Source organism: Alligator mississippiensis, chromosome 8, assembly GCF_030867095.1.
Source record: "Alligator mississippiensis isolate rAllMis1 chromosome 8, rAllMis1, whole genome shotgun sequence".
NCBI lineage: Eukaryota > Metazoa > Chordata > Crocodylia > Alligatoridae > Alligator > Alligator mississippiensis.
In genome coordinates, this window is record NC_081831.1 from 73,890,854 (window position 1) to 73,910,823 (window position 19,970).

The 19,970-nt window shown below is 48.0% G+C and overlaps 1 protein-coding gene across 2 annotated transcripts in view; it reads left to right on the forward strand.

Annotated features, from left to right (window-relative positions):
* The window catches only part of RNF128 (ring finger protein 128), a 59,910-nt gene that overhangs the window by 8,014 nt on the left and 31,926 nt on the right, over positions 1-19,970 (forward strand). Inside the window, exon 1 of one of the 2 annotated variants that reach the window (XM_014600851.3) lies at positions 11,568-12,017. The exons of the other annotated variant lie outside the window; for it this stretch is intronic. Within the exon in view, the coding sequence (XP_014456337.3) occupies positions 11,615-12,017 (403 nt within the window). The 5' untranslated portion in view covers positions 11,568-11,614. Of the gene's footprint in view, positions 1-11,567; positions 12,018-19,970 lie in introns of those variants that run through there. 2 annotated transcript variants of the gene reach the window in all.

Consider the following 19,970-nt stretch of genomic DNA (forward strand, 5'->3'; position numbering starts at 1 on the left):
GTACAATATTTGGGTATGTTTTTATTTTCAGTTATTAACTGCACTTGACAGCTCTTTTATGCAAAAAATGTCAGTAATTTATGAAGTCAGTGTATATGATGACTGCAAATATACATCCACGATGGAAAACATCCCTTCCATGTTTCTCCAAGTCTTCCACCCTCCTCCTAATTTTTTAGCCAGCCCCTTGCTTCCTCCTTACCCCCTGCTTCCATGGTAAATCCTGGGACAACGCATGCAACATTCAGTGCATTACCGATGTGTAGCGTGCCCGGCTCTGGCAGCCCGAAGGGGAAAGGGTGAAATCATTGCCTTTAGGAAAAAGGCAGCAAAGCTCCTACTGACTTCAGTGGGGCCAGGATTTTGCTCTGTCATCCGCCCACAGTAGGGAGCAGAAGGGAGTTAAACCTAAATGTTTAAAACCCACAAACATTCCTGTTTTCAGTTCCTAATCATTTATCCAAAAATCTTAACGGCAGAGTCGGTGTTCAGCTTTCTCACCCTCCTCCACTGATGTCCACTGAAATGCACTGAATGTAATCAGTGATTTGTATCTTGCTGGTATTGACATCTGCAAGAGGGTTTCCTGTTGACTCCAGTGAAACCAGGATTTGGCCTTGGCTGTAGCTGAAACCTACAGCCTGCTAGCTTGTGCACTGAGGTGTACAATAATTGAACCCAAAAGGGAGCACATCTTGTACTTGATTCGCTTTTTCCCCAAACGCCATTCCTTCTGTTCCCCAAAAGTCTGCATGTGCAATATTTCCCTCTCTAGCGGACAATATCAGACTCCAGTCATCTGATGTTTCTTAGTTTCTGAGCTTACGTGGAAAAGCTAGATCCTCAAGCCAGAAAAAAACTTGCACAATTTGCTCCTAAAGAGGGAAGTAAGCTCTGCTGATTCACTTTCCATGAATGGAAACTCCACTGTCACTGAAAAAAGACCCCAATGAATCAATGGGCCTGGGCCTGATCCAGTGAGGTGCAGAGCCAAAATGGACTGAGGGCACTTCTGGCCAGAAGTGGCCAACACTACAAAAGATAATGTAATTGTGTCTCATCCCTTCAGAGGAGTTCCAGTATCATTATTTAATGGGGTTTATACATTTGTCTTCCACCTCAAAGTTCCTTAGAATCGGTGTCTTGTGTGGCAGAACCTCTAAGCACTTACGTTTCTTTAAATTCAACAACATCTCCCCATGATGTGCATGCAGGTCCTTTTATTGACGGCTTCCTTTCAAACAAAGAGATGGAAAAGGTAATGACTTGGGCTCACACCTTTTGTAGAAGGGAGAAAGCATGCTTGCAACTTCCTGGCAGCAGGAGACCGTATGTCAGGCTGACCAGAGCTTTCCAAATGCATTGTCTGAACAAATCGGCGGTTCTTCCAGTACAGTCAAAACAGAGAGGTACCCTGGCTTCCCTTGAGATCTTCTGCCAAAAATGTTTCTGAAAACAATGCAAGCTTTACTGGTAACAGGATCTCACCCCAGAACTCACTGAAAGGAACCCAGGTGGGGGTCCAGCAACCACACAAACTCGGAAATGCAGCCTGTTATTTGATCTGCTTTACCTGATACCACACGATTAACTAACTGCACAGCTGAGGAGCCAAAACTTTTGTTGACGAGCGACTGCAACTCCTTGTGAAATTCATGCAAGGCCAAGTATCAACTTTAGACGGCTAAAATTCTTTCCATATAAACGGCGGCAATCCTCAGGTTTTTTTTGCTTGTAAATGAGGGCAGTGCTTGTCCCGGGATGTTTCTCTCCTGTGTTTATCAGTGCTGGGCTCTGCTTATGGCTTTTGTTTTGGTCACTTTTACTGAAGTTTAGAAGGGTTTAGAACTGCCTTGAAGGTTGGGGTTTTATTTAGAATCTAGCAATGAAACCATCAAAAGGATCCATAATGAGGCTTGATACAGCAGAAGCAGGGTTGCACATGTCAACATAGCCAAATCCGTAAAATAAATATCAAAAAAGAATTCACTCAAATAGACTGCCCTGACATTAGAGCTGTTCTGATTTGGCAAGTGCATTTTTCACGTTGGAAAAAAAATAGGTGCTTAAATATTTACTTAAATAACATAACGCCTCAGACAATGGTGGGGTGAAACTCTGGCCCAGCGTAGTCAATGGCAAAATTCCTAGCACTTCGCTATATTTAACCGCAAGTCGAGCTTTGCAAAGGCCTCCCAATGACATAAAAGGAAAAGGAAAGTTACAGAGACTAAATCTGTCACATAATCCATTTGATGAATTCAAACAAACTCCAGACTTGGCCAGAAATCCTTCCGTTCTTCACCAGCATAATGAAGTCCGTGTCCAGGTTTGTAGGGTACGTGGACTCTGAAAGCCCCTGGGAGTTGCTTTGCTGTGTCCTTTTCACTTCTGTAATCATCCTAGTGGGATCCTGAGTGTAGTTCTGACCTCTTCAAACTGGTTCAGCAGCAGCTCTCCTACTACGTAGGTACTAGTCATGTTCCCTTCACCATGTAAAATAGTCACCAACACCCAAAACTTGTAAAAGGAAAAAGCACCAAAAAATCTGTGTGTAGATGTGTCAGCAACTGCTTTTATACTGTAAGCAATTATCCTCTTAGGATCATAGGGCTAGAAGAGACCTCACAAGGTCATCTAGTGCAGCCCCCTGCTCAAGGCAGGATCATCCCTGACTAAGCCCCCCCAGCCAAGTGTCTGTCTAACCTGCTCTTGACAGTTTCCAAGGATGGAGATTCCACAGTTTCTCTAGGTTGCTCTTTAGTGTTGTGAATTAATGGTAACTTAGCTTAAACTTATTGGCTAGATTTTTTCTAGGATGGAGTGGAGGACGCATTTTACTAATGTCTGTTAATGCATCTTCTGGGAAAGAACATAGTTGATGTAATAAGATTCTAGTAGGTTCCTAACATTAGACATGTATGTTTTTTGTTTTGTTTTTTTAATTAAATTGCATTTTGTTTTAAAGATGAGGAGCCCATCATAACTGCTTTAATTATGTCCTTCAGTACCTTAATCCTACTTGTCTTCTACACTCAAACTGCTACTGAAGCTGTGGTGTGGGAGCTCAGAACCACACGCAGGTAGATGTCTTGGAGGCGACTGTTAGGCCTATTTATGACTGACAAGAGGAGTGCTGAGTTAGGTCACTACGGGGCAGAACTGTTGACTGTTTGAAGCAGTACTAATTTCTTCCAGTGTGTAAAGGGGTGGTTCCAGAGCAGGTGCAGTGACACCATCTCCCCTCCTTTTCAGACTGCGCTGTGGGAGCCACAGCCGGGGACTCCCTACTGAGTCTGCAAATCAACTAAGACTTGCCCCACTCCCTTACTTTCTGTGTTCAGTGCCACATCCCCTTCCCTCATTCCCTCCATGCCCTATCCACAGCTGCCACTGACCCTGCTGTGTCCAGCTCTCCTGGGTGCAGGGGAAGCTCCACCACTGTTCCTGCCCTGCTCCAACCACACAGCACAGAGAGCTGGGCTCAGCCGGGGAAAGCAGCAGTGGTGGGCAGGTTCCCCCTCCCTGCCTGGTCCCCCCCCCCCCAGTTTTCCTAGGGAGCAGGCTCAGGGAATGGGAACCCATCTGTCACTGCCCCCACTACTGCTGCTTCCCTGGCTGAGCCTGGCTTCCTGTGCATGCCAGCTGGAATGGCATAAGAGTGGCTCTGTTGTCCCCACCACCACTGGGACAACCGGAGATAGTGGCAGGTGGGGTGAGTGATAGGAAAAGGAGGGTGCCAATGAGCATGGAGGAAAGGGGGTGCTCAGAGCAAGTGCAGGGCAGATTTTTACCTGATTTGGGGACTTAGTCTCCAGCTTCTGCTCCCATGACACGGTCTCCCTATCCCAGGGGACAGGGGTAGGGAGAGGAGTTAGGTAGTGAGGGGGTGCAGCCACCCCTGCAAAACTGTCTGCTTCTCCCGTGCCCCCCTTTACAAAATCCTGCATCTGCCAGTGAACACGTATCATATAGAACTGAATATTATCAGTGTGCATATCATTTCCTCTTTTTCTGCACAAATGCAGTGTCTATTTGGTGGCTGAGTTCCCTAAACACCAGAAACACATGCTCTATTCATGCATATCTTTGAGGAAATTTTCTCTGAGCAGAGAAAATTGGCACTAAACAAATGGAAATATTAGTGAAGTGTCTAGAATCATAACTAGAGGGAATGAGCTACAGCAGAGATTCCCACATTTTTTTTCTTATTACATAGCCTCTTCCAGATTTATCAGCTTCCTGCGTACCAGTGCCAGCATGCTGTTTATGTTTTAACCCCTTAAGTAACAATTATTATTATTATTATAATAAAAATTAAATCTACCATTACACAATGCTATGTACCCCACCACAGAGATGTCTTGTGTGCCCCCAGGGGTACACATACCACAGTCTGGGAACCCCTGAGCTACAGGACATCCACTGGACAATTCAAGTACCAGCACTGGGTCTCGGTCTTAAACTAACTGGTAAAGAGGGTGAAGTTTACTCTCCATCCACTCTGTTTATCTGGATTGTTTCGTGGTCATTTTTCAACAGTCAGGAGCCAGGCTAACATCACAGACTTGTTTTGTAAAAGTTGCCAATGAGCAATGACTCAGTTTGTTACCAAGCTGAGCTGGTGAAAGAGTCCGTATTCCAATAACAGTCTCTGGAGTCATCCAACTCCCATTAAAAATTCACTTCCAACTTCCTTTATTTCACAGGAGCTTTGTTCACGCACAAAAATAACTGATACAAAAACTGATACAAACCACAGTTTTAAAAGGTAGATGTCATCACCAGCCATCTCTAGCCGTACAGTTGCTTTGTTAGAGTTATCTTAAAAACATCTATAAACGTTATTTTTAGGAGAACTGATCTGAAGCCAACACCTCAGATCAAAATCCCCAGCACTGTGGAACATATCTCTTATATAGAAACAAGGTTCACATCTGGCTTTATCTTTGTGGGAAGCCCACAACTGAATATCCACGACACTTTAGAAGAGCTTGGAACTGTGTTTTATAACTCATGTCCTGGAACAAGCTCCCTGATTTTCATGAGCAGACCCCTGCACCCACATGGAACCAAGTGCCAGAGCAGGGACCAGCTGCCTGCTTATTTTCAGAATGAATATGGGGTTTTTCCCCTAAATTTTAATTTTGCATGACATGCTCTGCTTCCATTGTGCAATAAGGAATAAGACATTTGTTTAGTTTAAGATGAAAGGATTTGCTTAGTGAGCTTTTAATATGACTTGATCTTTAGCAAAATGCTTCAGCTCTTTCGAAGCACAGTGAGACTTCATTCCTTGCTTTACTTCCTGCCATTTCAGTAACAAAATGTTTCTAATCTCACCATAGGTCTCAGCCAAAAATGCTCAGCCAGCTATTCCAGTCGGGGGCAGCTATTTTGGCTTGGGGCATAACCACTGAACGATGTTGCCAACATTCGTATACACAAAAGGGGGTACTATCACTCACAATATTCATGCACTCGGCAGAAGACTCTGTGTCAGCCTAAAAAGAAATAAAAATATCCAGGGTAATTTTGAACACTGAGTCAGATTTTCTGTTTAATGCTTAATATTAAAAATATGCATAAGTGTTTACAGGCTTGAGCTTTTTTCCAGTTAAATACAATTGTGATTTGCTGTCAGAAATCACTGTATCTGTATTAGGGAAAATGTACGCAAGACATTTGCCTGAAAGGGGCTGCATAAACATAAAAAAATCACTTCTGGCTGTACCAGCTCAGCTGCAATAACTTCCACTAATATTATGATCACAATTAAACGGAAGAACTGGGAGAAAGAAAAAAGGAAATGCTCCCTGTCTCTCCCAGCGTGTTCATGCAGTGCTGTGGAGATTTCACTGTTTCTCCTGCTGAGATTGTAGAACCACTGCTAGGGTGATGCAGATATAGCACCTGATGCGGCTTTTAACTATTTTTTAACTGCTTACATTTCAAGTGGATGGTGTCCCCTTGAGGAAAGTACATAGTGTTTGTAAAAAGAGACATGTTTTTTCAGTATGTCTTACTTCTGGAGCAACGGACCTCGTGGCATTGTAGCCCCAAGAAATGTGCAACAATTTTACACCTTGGGCTTGGTTCCTAGATGGAAATGAAGAGCTTTGCCTTGTCCATTGCTGGAGGGGAAGCTGCTGTCTGGTGTGGCAGCGGTGGGGCGGAGGGAGGGGGGGAAGGGGGCGTCAGTGAAAAACAGGATGAGAAGGCGAGGTCCCACCCACCCATAGGCAGCATCCACTACTGATTTTTGTATAGCCAGGATTTCATGGGTTGGCTTCACAGAGATTATTCATGTACTTAATATTGTGTTTATACCCTACTTATTCTTATGCCCTGCTTGCCTACCCATTGCTACACTACTCTGAAAAAGCATTTGCAGGCCTGGGACCACCACTGCTCTGCTGGCAGGGTTATGAGTTACTGCTACGTGTCTGAGGGAGGAGATAGTAGAAGGCAGTATCTCAGATTGCTACCCCATGGGTGCATCTACACATTCATTAATACACCATAATCACGGCATGTGGCAGAAATGCCACCGTCTGTGCCTCTCTCCAGAGATCTGTCTCTGCCAGCGCGAGAGCCTGGTGTTGAATTCCTCAGGGAGGGGGATCGTCTTCCCTGCTCACATGACAAAAGCCTGGTGCCTGGGAGGCGGATGCTCTGGTCACCTGGGGAGGGGGAGGGAAAAGCCCCGCTCACCGGCCCAGGTAGCCAGTGATGCTTTTTTAGATTGGTTGGCTTGTGGCCAGCACTGGCAGCTTCGATTGGACCGGGCTGCTGAGGTCAGAAAGGTTATTTAAAGGCCCGGTCCAGGAAGAAAGCAGCCATTAGCTATGGGGTCACCCATGTGAAACTGAAACTGGCTCTCTCCTCATAACCGCACGGTGGAGGGAAACTCCAACCACCTCTGGACGATGCGTGTGAGTAAGCTACTCGAGATCCGACTAGATATTTAGCTTACAGTAACTCAGATGTGAGATCAAAAGGCTACCTCAGCCCTGCTGGTTTGCTCTATGGGATTCCTCTGATATTCCTCTGTTACTGCTCTACCTTTTACCCTGTTTTCGCCCTGCCCCCTGTAATCAATAAAGTGCTCCTTTGTGACCGGTGTGGGAGACTTATTGAGGGGTGGGTGTAAATTATGCCAAGGAGGCCCCTTAGGTCTGTGGACTAAGGGAGACTTTCCTAATAAGCCCCTGACTTGGGGAAGTGCCCCAAGTGCCTGTATTGGGTCTAGTACCCATGGGACGACCAGGCCTGCGTTTTCCAAGGTGCGCAGAGCCAGAATTGAGTCCAGAGCCTTGGATGGTGGCAGCGGGACCCCAGGCTAGTGGGTGTGCTCCAAGGAAGGGGTCAGCCGGACGGGAGGCACCCCAGGGAGGCACTCGGAGCCTGGACGGTGGTCAGGAGCAGGGAGGCGGGCAGCTCAACGCGGGAGCACCCCCTACTGGCCCGCCACACGGCACATTTAGTACCTGTAATAACAGGTACTAGCTTAATGCGCTGTAATCAGCGCTACTGTGCATTAGCACAAAGGAATGCTTTTTTTGTTATGCTTAATGCTCATTGGAGTAATCTACTGTACGTTAGCATAATTGGTGCCAGCTGCGCTGATACGCAGTAGAATTAGTCCAGTTTGCATTAAGCATCTCATGTGGATGTGCCCCTTGATTCTCCAAGCTGCTTTATGCAGATGGACTCCTGAAATGCACGGGGTTCCACAAGGCAGAACGCTTCCCACAAGACAAATTAGCTTGTAGGTTGAGGGCTGGACCTTGGAAATAGTTATTCATATACAATGAACACGTGCCAACAGCTCACTGCTAAGTGAATACAAGTGGTTTTACTTATGTGGGTAGTTTAACTGGGACAGCTCAGCAGTAAAATGACCCATGCTCATTAGTGTTGAAAAGATTAAGGTTAGACAGGTACCCATCACCACTACCTTTTGCACAGGTGGTGCAAAACATGAAAATGAGATCCAAACCAGACCCCTGTCCCCTCCCTGAGGGGTTTTCATGAAGCTGAAGAAGCAGGAAGCCATTCAAATGTGTAAGAACTGGCTCAGTTTATTTAACACAGGCTTTGGGCTGATCCTGAAACAAATGCAGCTGATAACTAAACTCCCAGGGTTTAGCAGGAATGGGGTTATGGGGGCTTGATTTTCCACTGCCTCCTACATTGCACAATCGTCTGCACCTGTGCAAAAGGATGGGGGGCGGGGAGGGGAATACCTGTTTAACTTTTATCTTTTAAACACTAATGAGCATGGGTAATTTTACACTGAGCTGTTAAATTAAACTACCCACAAAAGTAAAGCCACTCATATTCACCTTCTGCTGAAGCAGGTCCTGAACGGGACCTTAAAAAAATGACTTGCTATTCACAAATGGGAGCAGTTCCCCTAAGGCTGTGAACACAAGGCACATTTGTACCAGCGTGACCTGCCTTAGGTGTAAATGAGGAGTAGATATGCAGACAGTCAGACACTGGTATCAGTTCTTCTACTCAGGGGTAAGGTTACCCCTTCAGATTAGAGCAGTGGGTGGGTAGTGCGCCCAAGTTTCATTCTAGAAACCGGACGCAAACAAGTCATTACCAGCTTTCTTATCGCCTACAGCACAGACAGAAGTTACAGAACATGCTGTTTTGAAACATCTTCATCTGACCCCTCATACAGCGAGGGTTCAGATTTTCGCCTAACTGGCCATTTTTGAAGCGGTCTGCAGCCATGCACTTGTGTTTGGTCACAACTATAGACTGCTTTCTGTGACCTGATTGGGCAAAAACTATCACTTCTGTCTGTGCCCCTGGCGGCCAAGAGCTCTAAAAGCCTTTATAGCAGACAGGACCTCAGGGAAGCCAGTTCTGGCCCAAGTCCCTTGGCTCAGTGCTCAGAACCACTGTACATAAAACTGCAGTAACACCTTGCTAGGGAAGGAGTGGCCTGTCTTCAAGGAGTGCTTTGGAAAATTCCCCTGCTCCTCCAAAATACCAGGCAGCGGAGGCCCAAGTCTGGTGTTGCTCAGAGCCAGAGGTAAATCAGCAGTCCTTCAGCCTCAGGTGGGAAGGATGTGATAAAGAACCAAAAAGCAGGTATTGCATGTGCCATAGGCAATGTTTCTAAATTGCACTGCTGTGTCTCAAAGGTCCATAGTTTCCTGCTCAAGAGAAGCCGTAGCACAATCAAAAAGCAAACAGTCTCTTATTACTAAATTAACATTAAGCTTATGACTTACACATACAGTCCTTGTTTTTTCCCCTTGATGCTAGACTGACCAAATAAGCCCAGCTTTCCCAGGGTACACCATGTCCCAGCTTTGTCCTGGCGTGGAAGCTATTCATTTCCCTCTAGGAACCAAGCCCAAGGTGTAAAATTGTTCAACATATTTCTTGGTGCTGCAATGTCACGAGGTCCATTGGTCCAAAAGTAAGACGTACTGAAAAAAGCACGTCTCTTTTTACAAACCCTATGAACTTCCCTTAAGGGGACACCATCCACTTGAAATGTAAGCAGTTAAAAAATACTTAAAAGCCACATCAAGTGCTATATCTGCATCCCCTAGCAGGAGAAACAGCAAAACCTCCAAAGCAGGGCATGAACACACTGGGAGGGGCAGGGAGTATTTCCTTTTTTCTTTCTCCGAGCTCTTCTGTTTAACTGCAATCATAATATTAGTGGAAGTAACTGCAGCTAGGGCAGTACAGCCAGACTTTTATGTTTATGGAGCCCCTTTCAGGCAAAAGTCTCGTAAACATTTTCATGAATGCAGATACAGGGATTTCTGACAGCGTATCAAAACTGTATTTAACTGGAAAAATCCCAAGCCTGTAAGCACTTGGGCATATTTTTTAATATTCAGCACACGAATAGTCTCGGTGAAGCCAAGCCATGAAATCCTGGCCAGACAGAAATCAGTGGTGGGTGCTGGCTATGGGTGGGTTGGGGCCTCGCCTTCTCATCTTGTTCCTCCACCTCTCCCTCTCCTACGCCAAACAGCAGCTCGCCCCTCCAAAAATGGGCACGGCAGAGCTGCAGCAATGGGTTTGGCAATGCCTAGGTACTGACAGCACCTGGGGCAGGAGGAGCACTCAGCAGAAACAGGGGGGAAGTGTCAGAGGGGCAACTTCTCCCTTCGCAGCAGCAAACCTCTGGCTCCTGCCCCACTGTCACTTTGCAGGGCACAGAAGTGGCCAGTTATACCTTGACTTCTATATACTTTGAGCACATAAACCATCCTGTTCTCCTCAAGGGGACTATTTAGCAGTTTAAAGTTAAGCATGGACCCAATAAACTTGTAAGGTCCCTTCTAGTCCCTAACATCTGTGACTCTATATACAGTATTCACTTGTACAGGAAGAGGCCGTAGAGTGACAAAGCCAAAAAGAATAATTTCCTACCGCAGAGAGCCATTAAATGCATGAGAATTTGCTTTGCAAGCTGCACATTAGAGAAATTAATAGCCGTTAGCCAAACAGGAACAAATGGCATTTGACGGCGAAACAGTGTGTGGTTCAAGTGATGGTTGTGTTATCAAATATGAATGACGACGAGGACGACAGACAGCAACTGGACATTATTTACATGGTGGTTTATCAATAATAAGGCATACCATAGAGGCTGCGCTTTGAGTTTATAAAGTGCTCTGCAAATATTAGCGGCAGAGCAGCCTGGGTGTAAGCTGGTGGCTGGTAACAGCCTGCAACAGCGCGGAGGGAGCTGGCGCCGGCACTGCAGCGCTGGGCGCCGGGGCTGGGACAGGGGCACCCCACGGAGAAAGAAACGTTGATAAGCGTTTCTCAGCCCTTTCTAGACTCAAGGCACCTTTTGGTAGTCTCCGGGCATCTCTTCTACTTGTACTAGCTCTCCCTTGTCACTTCTTTTTTTTTGACCACAGAAAAATCACAGTGCAATTGTGTGGTAAAGGACTCAGGAGGGCCACCTCACCCCACGCCGGGGCAGGAGGCTCCCAGTTCCTGTTTGAAATCTCTGGGTCTTTTCGGTGACTCACATGTGTAGGACAGGCGGCGAACCCGGCGTCTCGGAGAGGATCTCAAGGCGGCGGCACCCTTGAGAGTCGCTGGCGCACGTGTGGCTGCGTGTCCGTGCTGGGGGGGACAGGCTGCTCCTGGGGGCCCCGATTACTCGGGGGGGATGAGGAGGTGCCCCGACCACACGGGGAGGACAGACGCCTGTGGGGGGACCTGATTACACGGGGTGGGGACGCAGGTGCCCATGTGGGACCCGGTGCCGCACAGGGGATGGGTGGTGCTGTGCCCATGGGGGGACCCGATCACACCGGGGGGATGAGGAGATGCCGGTGCCTGTGGGGACCCGATCAGGGAGGGGTGCGGTGTTGCTACCTGTGGGGACCTGACTGCCTGGGGGGGGGGGGACCTGATTACACAGGGGTGGGGGGCAGGTGCCTGTGTGGGCCCGCTCACACGGGGCACGGGGCGCTGCTGGGGCCTGTGGCACCTCCCCCCGCCCCGCCCCGCCCCCAGGTGCGGGCCCCGCCCCGCGTGGACGTGGGGGTTTTACCCGCCGGCGGCGCGGCGCGGCGCGGCACGGCACGGTCTCCGCGGGCCGAGCTAGAGGATGCGGTGGGCGGTGTTGGTGCTGGTGGCGGCGCTGGTGCTGAGCCCGCGGCGGGCGGCGGCGCAGGCCGTGTGGACCGCCTGGGTGAACGTGTCGTGGCAGGAGCCGGGCGCCAACCGCAGCGGCTGGGAGGCGGGCGAGGCCGGGCTGTACGGGCAGGACTCTCCGCTGCGGCGGGCGGCCGGGCTGCTGGTGCCCCCCGCCGGGCGCGACGGCCTCAACGCCTGCGGCCCCGGCGCCAACTTCAGCGCGGCGGCGCGGCCCTGGCTGGCCCTGGTGCAGCGCGGCGGCGGCTGCACCTTCGCCGACAAGATCCGGCTGGCGGCCGAGCGCGGCGCGCAGGGGGCCGTCGTCTACAACTACGGCGGCACCGGCACCGAGCTGCTGCCCATGTCGCACGCCGGTGAGGCCCGACCCGTCCCGGCCCGGCCGGGCTGGGGGTGGGGGTGGGGAGCGAGCGAGGGGACGTTAAGTCGCTTCAGAACGTCTGTCACGTGTGTCAGCGGGGGCGGGGGGCGCCTCGTCCTTCCTAGGCACGAGGGAGGGTGTCGAATCCTGACCCGCCGCGTCCAGGTTTTTCTGTAACGCGGCTGGCTTTTCCCGACAGCCTGGGGCGTTGGGCGCAGGAGGAGGAAGGGGGCGCGAGGGCGATGCCGCCCGTCCCAGTTGGGACGCGCCCGTGGAGAGATGGGCGCAGGGTGGCCGCGCGGGCCGTCGGGCCCAGACACGGGTGGGCAGGATGAACGGGAGGGAAGGGGCTGGGTCTGAAAGGAGAAGGGACCAGCTTGGCTCTGGGCGTGAAGTGAGAGTTGGAGCCGCAGCGTGAAAGGGGATGCTGATGTCTGGGAGGGGACCCCATTGCGCAGCGGGGAGGACGGGGGTGCAAGTGCCTGTGCGGGGACCTGATTACACACGGGATGGGGATGCAAGTGCATGGGTGAGGCGTGATTACACAAATGAGGGGTGCTGGTGTTGGTGAGAAGTGGGGAGACGGTCTCTTGACTGGGCAGAGCCACCTGAACGTGAGCTGGCGCAGGCTCCAATGCAAGGGCTGGTTACCGCTGAGCCCGTTGCTGATGTTGAAAAGCCTGTGGGCAGCTGTGAAATGGGCAGGGATGCCTCTCCTTTCAGCTGCTCTTTGGGAAGGAGAAAAGCTGCTGAAGCAGGAACTGGGACAGCTTTCTGGTGAGCACCATGCAGAAGCTGAAAGTGAGAAGAAGGGAGGCAGGGAGCAGCAGAGTGACTCCCTTCCGCTTTTGCAGCATGTGCTTAAAAAGTTGTGCTGGGGAGCGATTGGCAGTGAGCGCGGGCACAACACCCCATGTTTCCGGCTGCTGAGTAGGAGGCAATCGCTGCCGGTACTTGGGGATAAATCAGATACCCCCCAAGGGGGTACAGCCCCAAAGCCCACCTTGGGAGCACGCGCTGCCCGTCCTCAGCAGGGTGCTGGCCCTTGGCAGGTGGCAGCCGTTCTGGACTGTGTTCACCTCCTGCCTAGCTCTGCTCCCTTGTGAAGTGTCTTGATTTTGAAGTACAATAAAAGATGGGATGCTTTTAAGCTGGCACTCCTGTGACTTCCTTGTACCTGCCTAAACTAGTCAGCCTTACTGTTCAAGGTGCTTCTGTTATTGAATTTTCCTTGATTAATGAGTAACAGTGTTGGGTACATGAAAAGCTAGAGCAGCTTAAACCTGAGCAGGCTGGGTTGGGAGAGACTGTCATGGCTGCACTTGCCTGGTCACAAGGATGATTGTGTGTGTGGCAGGTGGGGGCTTTAGGTGACTCTACTTGGCTTGTCACTCAGCCAGGCCTTATGGGCAGAGGGGCTCTGAAGCCAGCCCCCTCTCCTCTGCATGTTTTGAGGCAAGATGTTTCCCTGTCCAGTGCAATAATAAGCTCAGAAATGGAAGTAGTGTTGGTCCTGCACTTGGCTCCCCTGCACTTGTTCCTGTGCCCCACAGTTTCAGCCTGAATGGGCTGCATGCTGTCTGCAGTATGAGTGGAGCTGCAGAAGCCGTGTTCCTTCCACTTCCCGTGAAAGCCTCCTACTTATCTGTGGGGCAGACACACTCCCTACCTTGCAAACAGAGACTGAGAAGAGTTTGATCATTGTGTTCGTCCATCCAAGCCGGTACAGTAGTGCAAATAGTTTACAAGCAAAAGCCACCAAGGAGCTTTTTTTTAAAAAAACAAACAAACAAGGAAGCGGTTTTCTTCAGACCCCAGTACTCTAAAATTGTAACGATAGTAATTTGGCAAGTTAAGCTATGCAGCACACATTGCAGGACACGGAGTTAGTGAGTTTGCCAGAAGCGTGCAGCACATCTAGGAAGTGGTGGTGATAGCTTGAAAGAAAAGTTTTGTCAGTTCTTCAGAAAGCTTGTTTCCCAAGCACAACTTGAGACGCATGGTTGTGTGCAAGCTCAAAGAAAGAGATCTGTGTAGCTTTTTTTTTCTGCCACACAGAAAAAGTATTTATAAAATATTCCTATGGGCTTTATTTATTTATTTTGGAAGTGCCTGGGTTGTCAGATGCCCCTTATTTTGTGTTACCCCAGGACCTATAGGTGGGGTTGGATCTATTAAGATCTCTGGAGCTGGAATTCACATCAGCATTGCTTGGACTTGCAGTGTTAGTTGTTTAAGCAGAGTGCTGCTCCAGCAGCCTCAAGCAGACTTCACATGCATCTGTCAAACGGGAAGTACTGAGCATGATAATGACTATTTTCTAAAGCGTAGCTGTTACAAATCCAGTTTTGTGGGTTCTTGTGTGGTAACTGTTTTGGAGTGGGCCCTGGGAACTTGCCCTCTTCTCCTCCTACAAATGTGCATCCTTTGCAACTGCCTAACTACCAGAGGACAGGGCTCTTGCAAAACTCCTGCTGATCACTATCAGGATTTTTGGTGAAAGAGAAATGAGAACATATCAGGAGGCACTACTTCACAGTCAGGGTGGCTAGGATCTGAAACCAACTTCCAAGGGAAGTGGTGCTTGCTCCTACCCTGGGGGTCTTCAAAAGGAGGCTAGACAGCCACCTAACTGGGTTCGTTTGACCCCAGCATCCTTTCCTGCCCGTGGCAGGGGGTTGAACTTGATCTGCTCAGGTCCCTTCCGACCCTACCAACTATGAAACATAGTGCCTGGAGAAGCCACGTTCTCTGGATGCTGCCAAGTGGCATGGTAAACCCCTCTGCTGGAAAGCAGGGAAAAGAAGTGAGTGGTTGCTCGGGTTAGATTGCTCCCTCTGCATGAGGTTCACAGCTCTTGACATAGGACTGAAATGAAGGAAGCAGCCTCTAAGACAGACAGTGCCCACTGGGCAATATGTACATGCCACAGCGTTGTCTTGAATGCAGATATCTGGCTTCCTGATGTTCTCTCGCAACGTGGCTGGTTTGTGGCCTCCCACCCATTCATGCTAACATAGGATGAGAAGTTTTCAGGCAATCTCTCTCTTGACAAGCAGTCCAAAGACTGGTGTTGCTTGCATTGACTTAGCAGGGCCGAATGCTTCCAGGGGATAATGTTTTTTTTTTCTGGACTGGGCATGATCAGAGGAGTGAAGATGAATATGGATCATCACGCAACACAAATGGTTAGTGTTGGCGGCTACTTAAGGAGTCTGACTACAGGTGTGTTAAGAGAAGATAAGGAAGAGCATTCGATTTGACTTCATGGGCTCTGTCCTGCAAGTGGCATCTCCTGTGGTGTCCTTAACCTCTAACCAGACAGAAAACAGACCTCATTCTCTGCAGAGTCAAGTCTTCTTCAGATAGACAAATGCCAGGTGAGAGTCTGGCTCTGTCTGGGATGGCACCTGCCCCAGGGCTTCTGCTTCCTTTCCAACAGCTGCTCGGATCTAGGTACCATCCTTCATCACTGCTGACTCTAGGTAGGCTTGTCCCCATTAAGGGATAGGTCAGGTCCATCACCTTAGCCAGGTCCCTAGAAACATGCTTTTTTCTTAAACTTCCTCATAAGTGACCTGACCAGGGCAATTGATCTCCCACGGTGTATTGTTTGGACTCTGCTTTCCCTACCTCAAGGATGTGAATTTTGTTTTTTCTGCTTTAGGATTCATGCCACAGGTGTTCAAGGCATTGTGAACATTCAGCATGATGCATTACCTGTCCTGGGGCAGGCGGGGACTTCCAGGCTCAGGCATGTTTAGACAAAAAACAGAGCAGGAATCTCTAAATCGGGCGCTTCCATTCTCTTTGGCTCCAGTTGTTTCTTGTAATTGATACATGGTGCCTCTTACGCAGGCATGACTCCACACGTCATGCCATGACCTGCTTTGATTGCAGTTGATTCATTATGTTGCTGCTGCTTTTCCTCCATTCCCTTCCTTCTCTGCCTTTCCTCCTGTTCTTGCGTCAGTCGTTGCATTGTTTCTTTCTGCCTTCCCTGTTAACTTTTATCTGCTGTGCCTCCTCTGTGTCTTTACCTGTGTCCTCTTCTGTTCTTCACCGTGCTGTTCTTGGGCACTTGGTCTGGGTCCCAGCAGAAGTTAGGAATGCAAAGGAAGTATTACATGAATAGGGGTCTACTTAAGTCGTAGCTTTCGTGGAAACCGCGAAAAAGAGCATTGTCTACAGTCACCAGGAGCTAGTGCACTGATTTATTGGGAAATTGCAGCCAAACTTTTTAAAAAAAGTGTGTCATTCATATAATAAGAATGTCCCAATGCTAACCACAATATAAAGACAAGGTGAAAATCACTGCGGCCATAGAGCACGTGACAGTCGCTGTCCGCTAGTGACGTAGACTAAGTGAAGGTGCAAGTCAGTGAAGTGTAAATGCTTCTGTTAAGGTTACTGTTAATTGGTATTTCTAAACTTTTTGTAGAACGCTACATGTAATAATAAATTGTTTGATATAAATTAAAATTCGTATTGTTTATACACTTAAAATTACAATATATTTTAAATGTAGACTCAAATTTAATATTAAGATTTATAGTGGTATGATATAATTTACTTTCCACAGAATTTGCTATTAAATAGGATGTGTGCCTCTCCACCAATCGGCAGCGAGGGGTGGTGCTGCTAAGAAATGCCTGCAAAATCGATTCTTCGTGCCGTGACCAAACCACAAAAATTGCTTTGTCTCGCTGCGAGTTCAGACCCCCGTACATGGAGTCTCTGACTGGAATTTAACAAGGCAGTTGCTGAATCTGCCTACAGGAGACTGCAGTGCATGTGGGTATAAGGGGCAGGAGGAAAGTTAAGGTGAAACAGACCACGTACTACCATGCTTGGAGCCAGACATCAAGCAAGAGCCTAGAGCAGGGGTCGGTAACTGCTGGCACAGGTGGCAGAGCATGGCAGGTAAAGGGATTTTGCTTGTCATGTGCACATTGGGACAAGCAGTGGGGAAAGGGCTGGGGCTGCCACAACAAGGGTCAGGCCCCCTGTGGCTCTCCCGCCATCTGCTCCTGGCACACCAACATGTTACAGTCGGTTGGGGGTGTTTTTGGCACTCTGCCCAAAAATGTTGCTGACCCTTGGGATAGAGACTGAAATAGGGAATGAAAAAAGGTGCACGTCTGGGTCTTGTCTCCAAGGCCTTGTGCATCCTAGCATTTCCCATAAGTGATGGTACCACACCAGTGATACCAGTGGTTGGGAGAATGGAAATGCTAGCATCTTCCCTCCTGTCATTTGATTGGATCTGGATTAGCTGGCAAAAGGAGCATCAGTGGCCAGCAGAACATTCCCATGCTAGTGTTCCTGCTGGCCACTGGTAACAATAGTGGGGAAAAACCTTAAAGAACAAATTGAGTGTGATGTAGCCCAAGGATGTTCTCTTGCGGGGACTGTCCTGGACTCTCAGTTAAATAGATGGGAAGTTCATCTGCTTGGGATCAAGAGCAACATAAAGCAGGATCTGCACTACAGCGTTAGCTTGTGTGTGTGTGTATAGTTGCAATGACGTTGTCAACGCTACTGCTGGCATTGGGTGTCTTTTGTACCGTGGAATGAAATCGGGCTTGGATGATAAACTGCTGAAAAGTTTAGGGTACTGGCTGCATGAGCACTGAAGTCATTTGACCCTCACACAATGGCATCATTTCTGGAGATGTGCACAATCAGTCTCCTCATTTAAATATGGCCTTCTCTACTAGAATTCCCTCTTGCCTATAAAAGTAAATCCTGTTGCTGAGCAATTAGTCTTCAAAACTAGTCTGGTTTGCCCAGCGAAGTTCCTCATAGCTGGTTCCTGTGGGTGTATCAACTCTTGTTCTTGTGCTAACACCTCATCAATGCAGTTTTACTACCTGTAGCTGTGATGCAAGTTGTGGGGCTTGCTTCTGCTTCCCAGAAACTAACTCCCCTCCATGCCCTCTTCTTTCAGAAGGAGGGGATTACTATACATCAAGTGCTGTCCAATAATCTGGTGATTTGCACTATGGCTATGCTTACTTCCAACTTGCTCCTGCATGCTGAACTCCATGCTTATTCTTCCAGTGAAGACAATCCCTTGGTGTAGATGAGAGATGACTAATAAAGGTCCTACTGTTGCTACATCCAGCAAAGCCTCAGTAATGGTGAACTAAATCCATCAAGTTTGCTAGCCTAGAGTCTCTTCTCACTTCAGTTGTGCCATCCTCTTGGCTATTGCCAAATTGACCACAAAGGCTAATTTGACACACAGTTTTAGCTCATCTTTAGCCACAGTAGAAATGAGGGATTGCAGAAGTACAGCTCGACAGTCCGAAACAATCGGTAGTGCGTTGATTTGAGTCTGCTTGTCTGCGTGCATGGATCAGTGACTAAAGTACCTCAACCTGCCTTCACTAGTGTGAAGTAGTGGTTTCATGCCATGTGACCTGGCTTCTGGGAAGCCAGTGCTGTACAGCAGTTATGTTGAGGGACCAACTCGGCTTGAGTAGGAGAATAAAGATGCAAATAGATTTGATTTGAAGTGTAACTGCTGTTGCTGTAGCTGCAGGAACTTGTTAACTGTTCTTCTGTCCAAGAGGTGTTGTGTGAGCTTTCGTCTACCAGGTAAAGCATGGAAGCCTTGCTGAATGGACTTTCAGCAATTTGAACATACAATGTAAAACTTTGGTTCTCCCTTTTGTCCCCCTTTATGGAATTCTTTGGGGCAACACAGCTTTCCGACTCCTAATACAAGTCATCTAGTCGCACAATAAATTGTTTCAGTTTTGTCCCATTAGGGACAAGCTCATTTTTCAGAAATAGCATTTTTAGTTAGAGGCTGAAAGATTCCTGTACATCTGCAAAACGTATTTTTTAAGTCCTCTTGCTTCAAGCGATTGGCTTTGTTTTACCATGATCTTGATGAATGCCCAAAGCCAGATGAATTCTTGCTTAGATGGGTCCCAGAAATCTTCAGTTACGAAAACTTTGTCAAAATAGGGAAGGGGGAGAAAACCCCCACAATATAGAAATAGCCAATTCGGATGTGATGATCCTGATGAACACTTGCCTGCAAATATGTAAAATGTTAAGGATTTGGTGGATGTGAAATCTTTATTTAGTTTTTACAAGCTCAGAATCTTATCGACTAGTAAACTTTGGATTTAATTATGGTAATTTTAAGATGGTACCTTTCTGTGACAGGCTGAGCATGGTTTCAAAGTACAGTTCTGTGGGTTGCACTCCTTTGGGTTGTACTCCTTTATAATCTACGCTGACCTTCAAAAGCAGATGTTGGATTGGAGGGTGATTAAATGCCCAGAGTGCAAAAGAACTTCATAAAATAACAATTTTAAAGGTGGCTTTAGAAGGAAGATACAGCTAGGGTGTTAACCGGTCTTGCTGTTGGAGTACACCATTAACTGTGGGAACTCCTTAAGTGTTGCAAGCAATGTTTCGAAGGTCTGGGAAGCAGGATTCTTTGCAGGTCACTGGACCAAAGGGATAATTTCAATTTCCCTGTTGTCCCAGTGTTCAGGTTATAACTCGTCCAGGCTTGCAAATGGAGGAGTTTAGAAGGGGAGGTTAATCTTGCTTAATAATAGCAAACTCCCAAAGGGAGGAAGGCTTAGCCCCCCCAGATGTGCAAACAAAGCTAGGCCGAGATGCTGTTTAGGGGTCTCTGTTTTATAGTGCTATTCTAGTTTCCTTCAAAGTTGTCTTGTTCTTTTTACAATTCTCCTTCTCATCTGTTCTCTTATTTTAAATGGTTCTGGATCTTTACTGGGAAGGATGGCATATAGATCATATACTAATGTTTTATATGCATAACACAGAAGAAGGCACAGCCCACCGACTTGTTCTAACAAACCAAGATTGAAGCATAAGTCTGACTGAGAGGCTAGATCTGTGGAAAGGAAAGGAAAACTATTAGCCTTTACAGTTTTAGTTTTAAAAAGATCCATTGCCA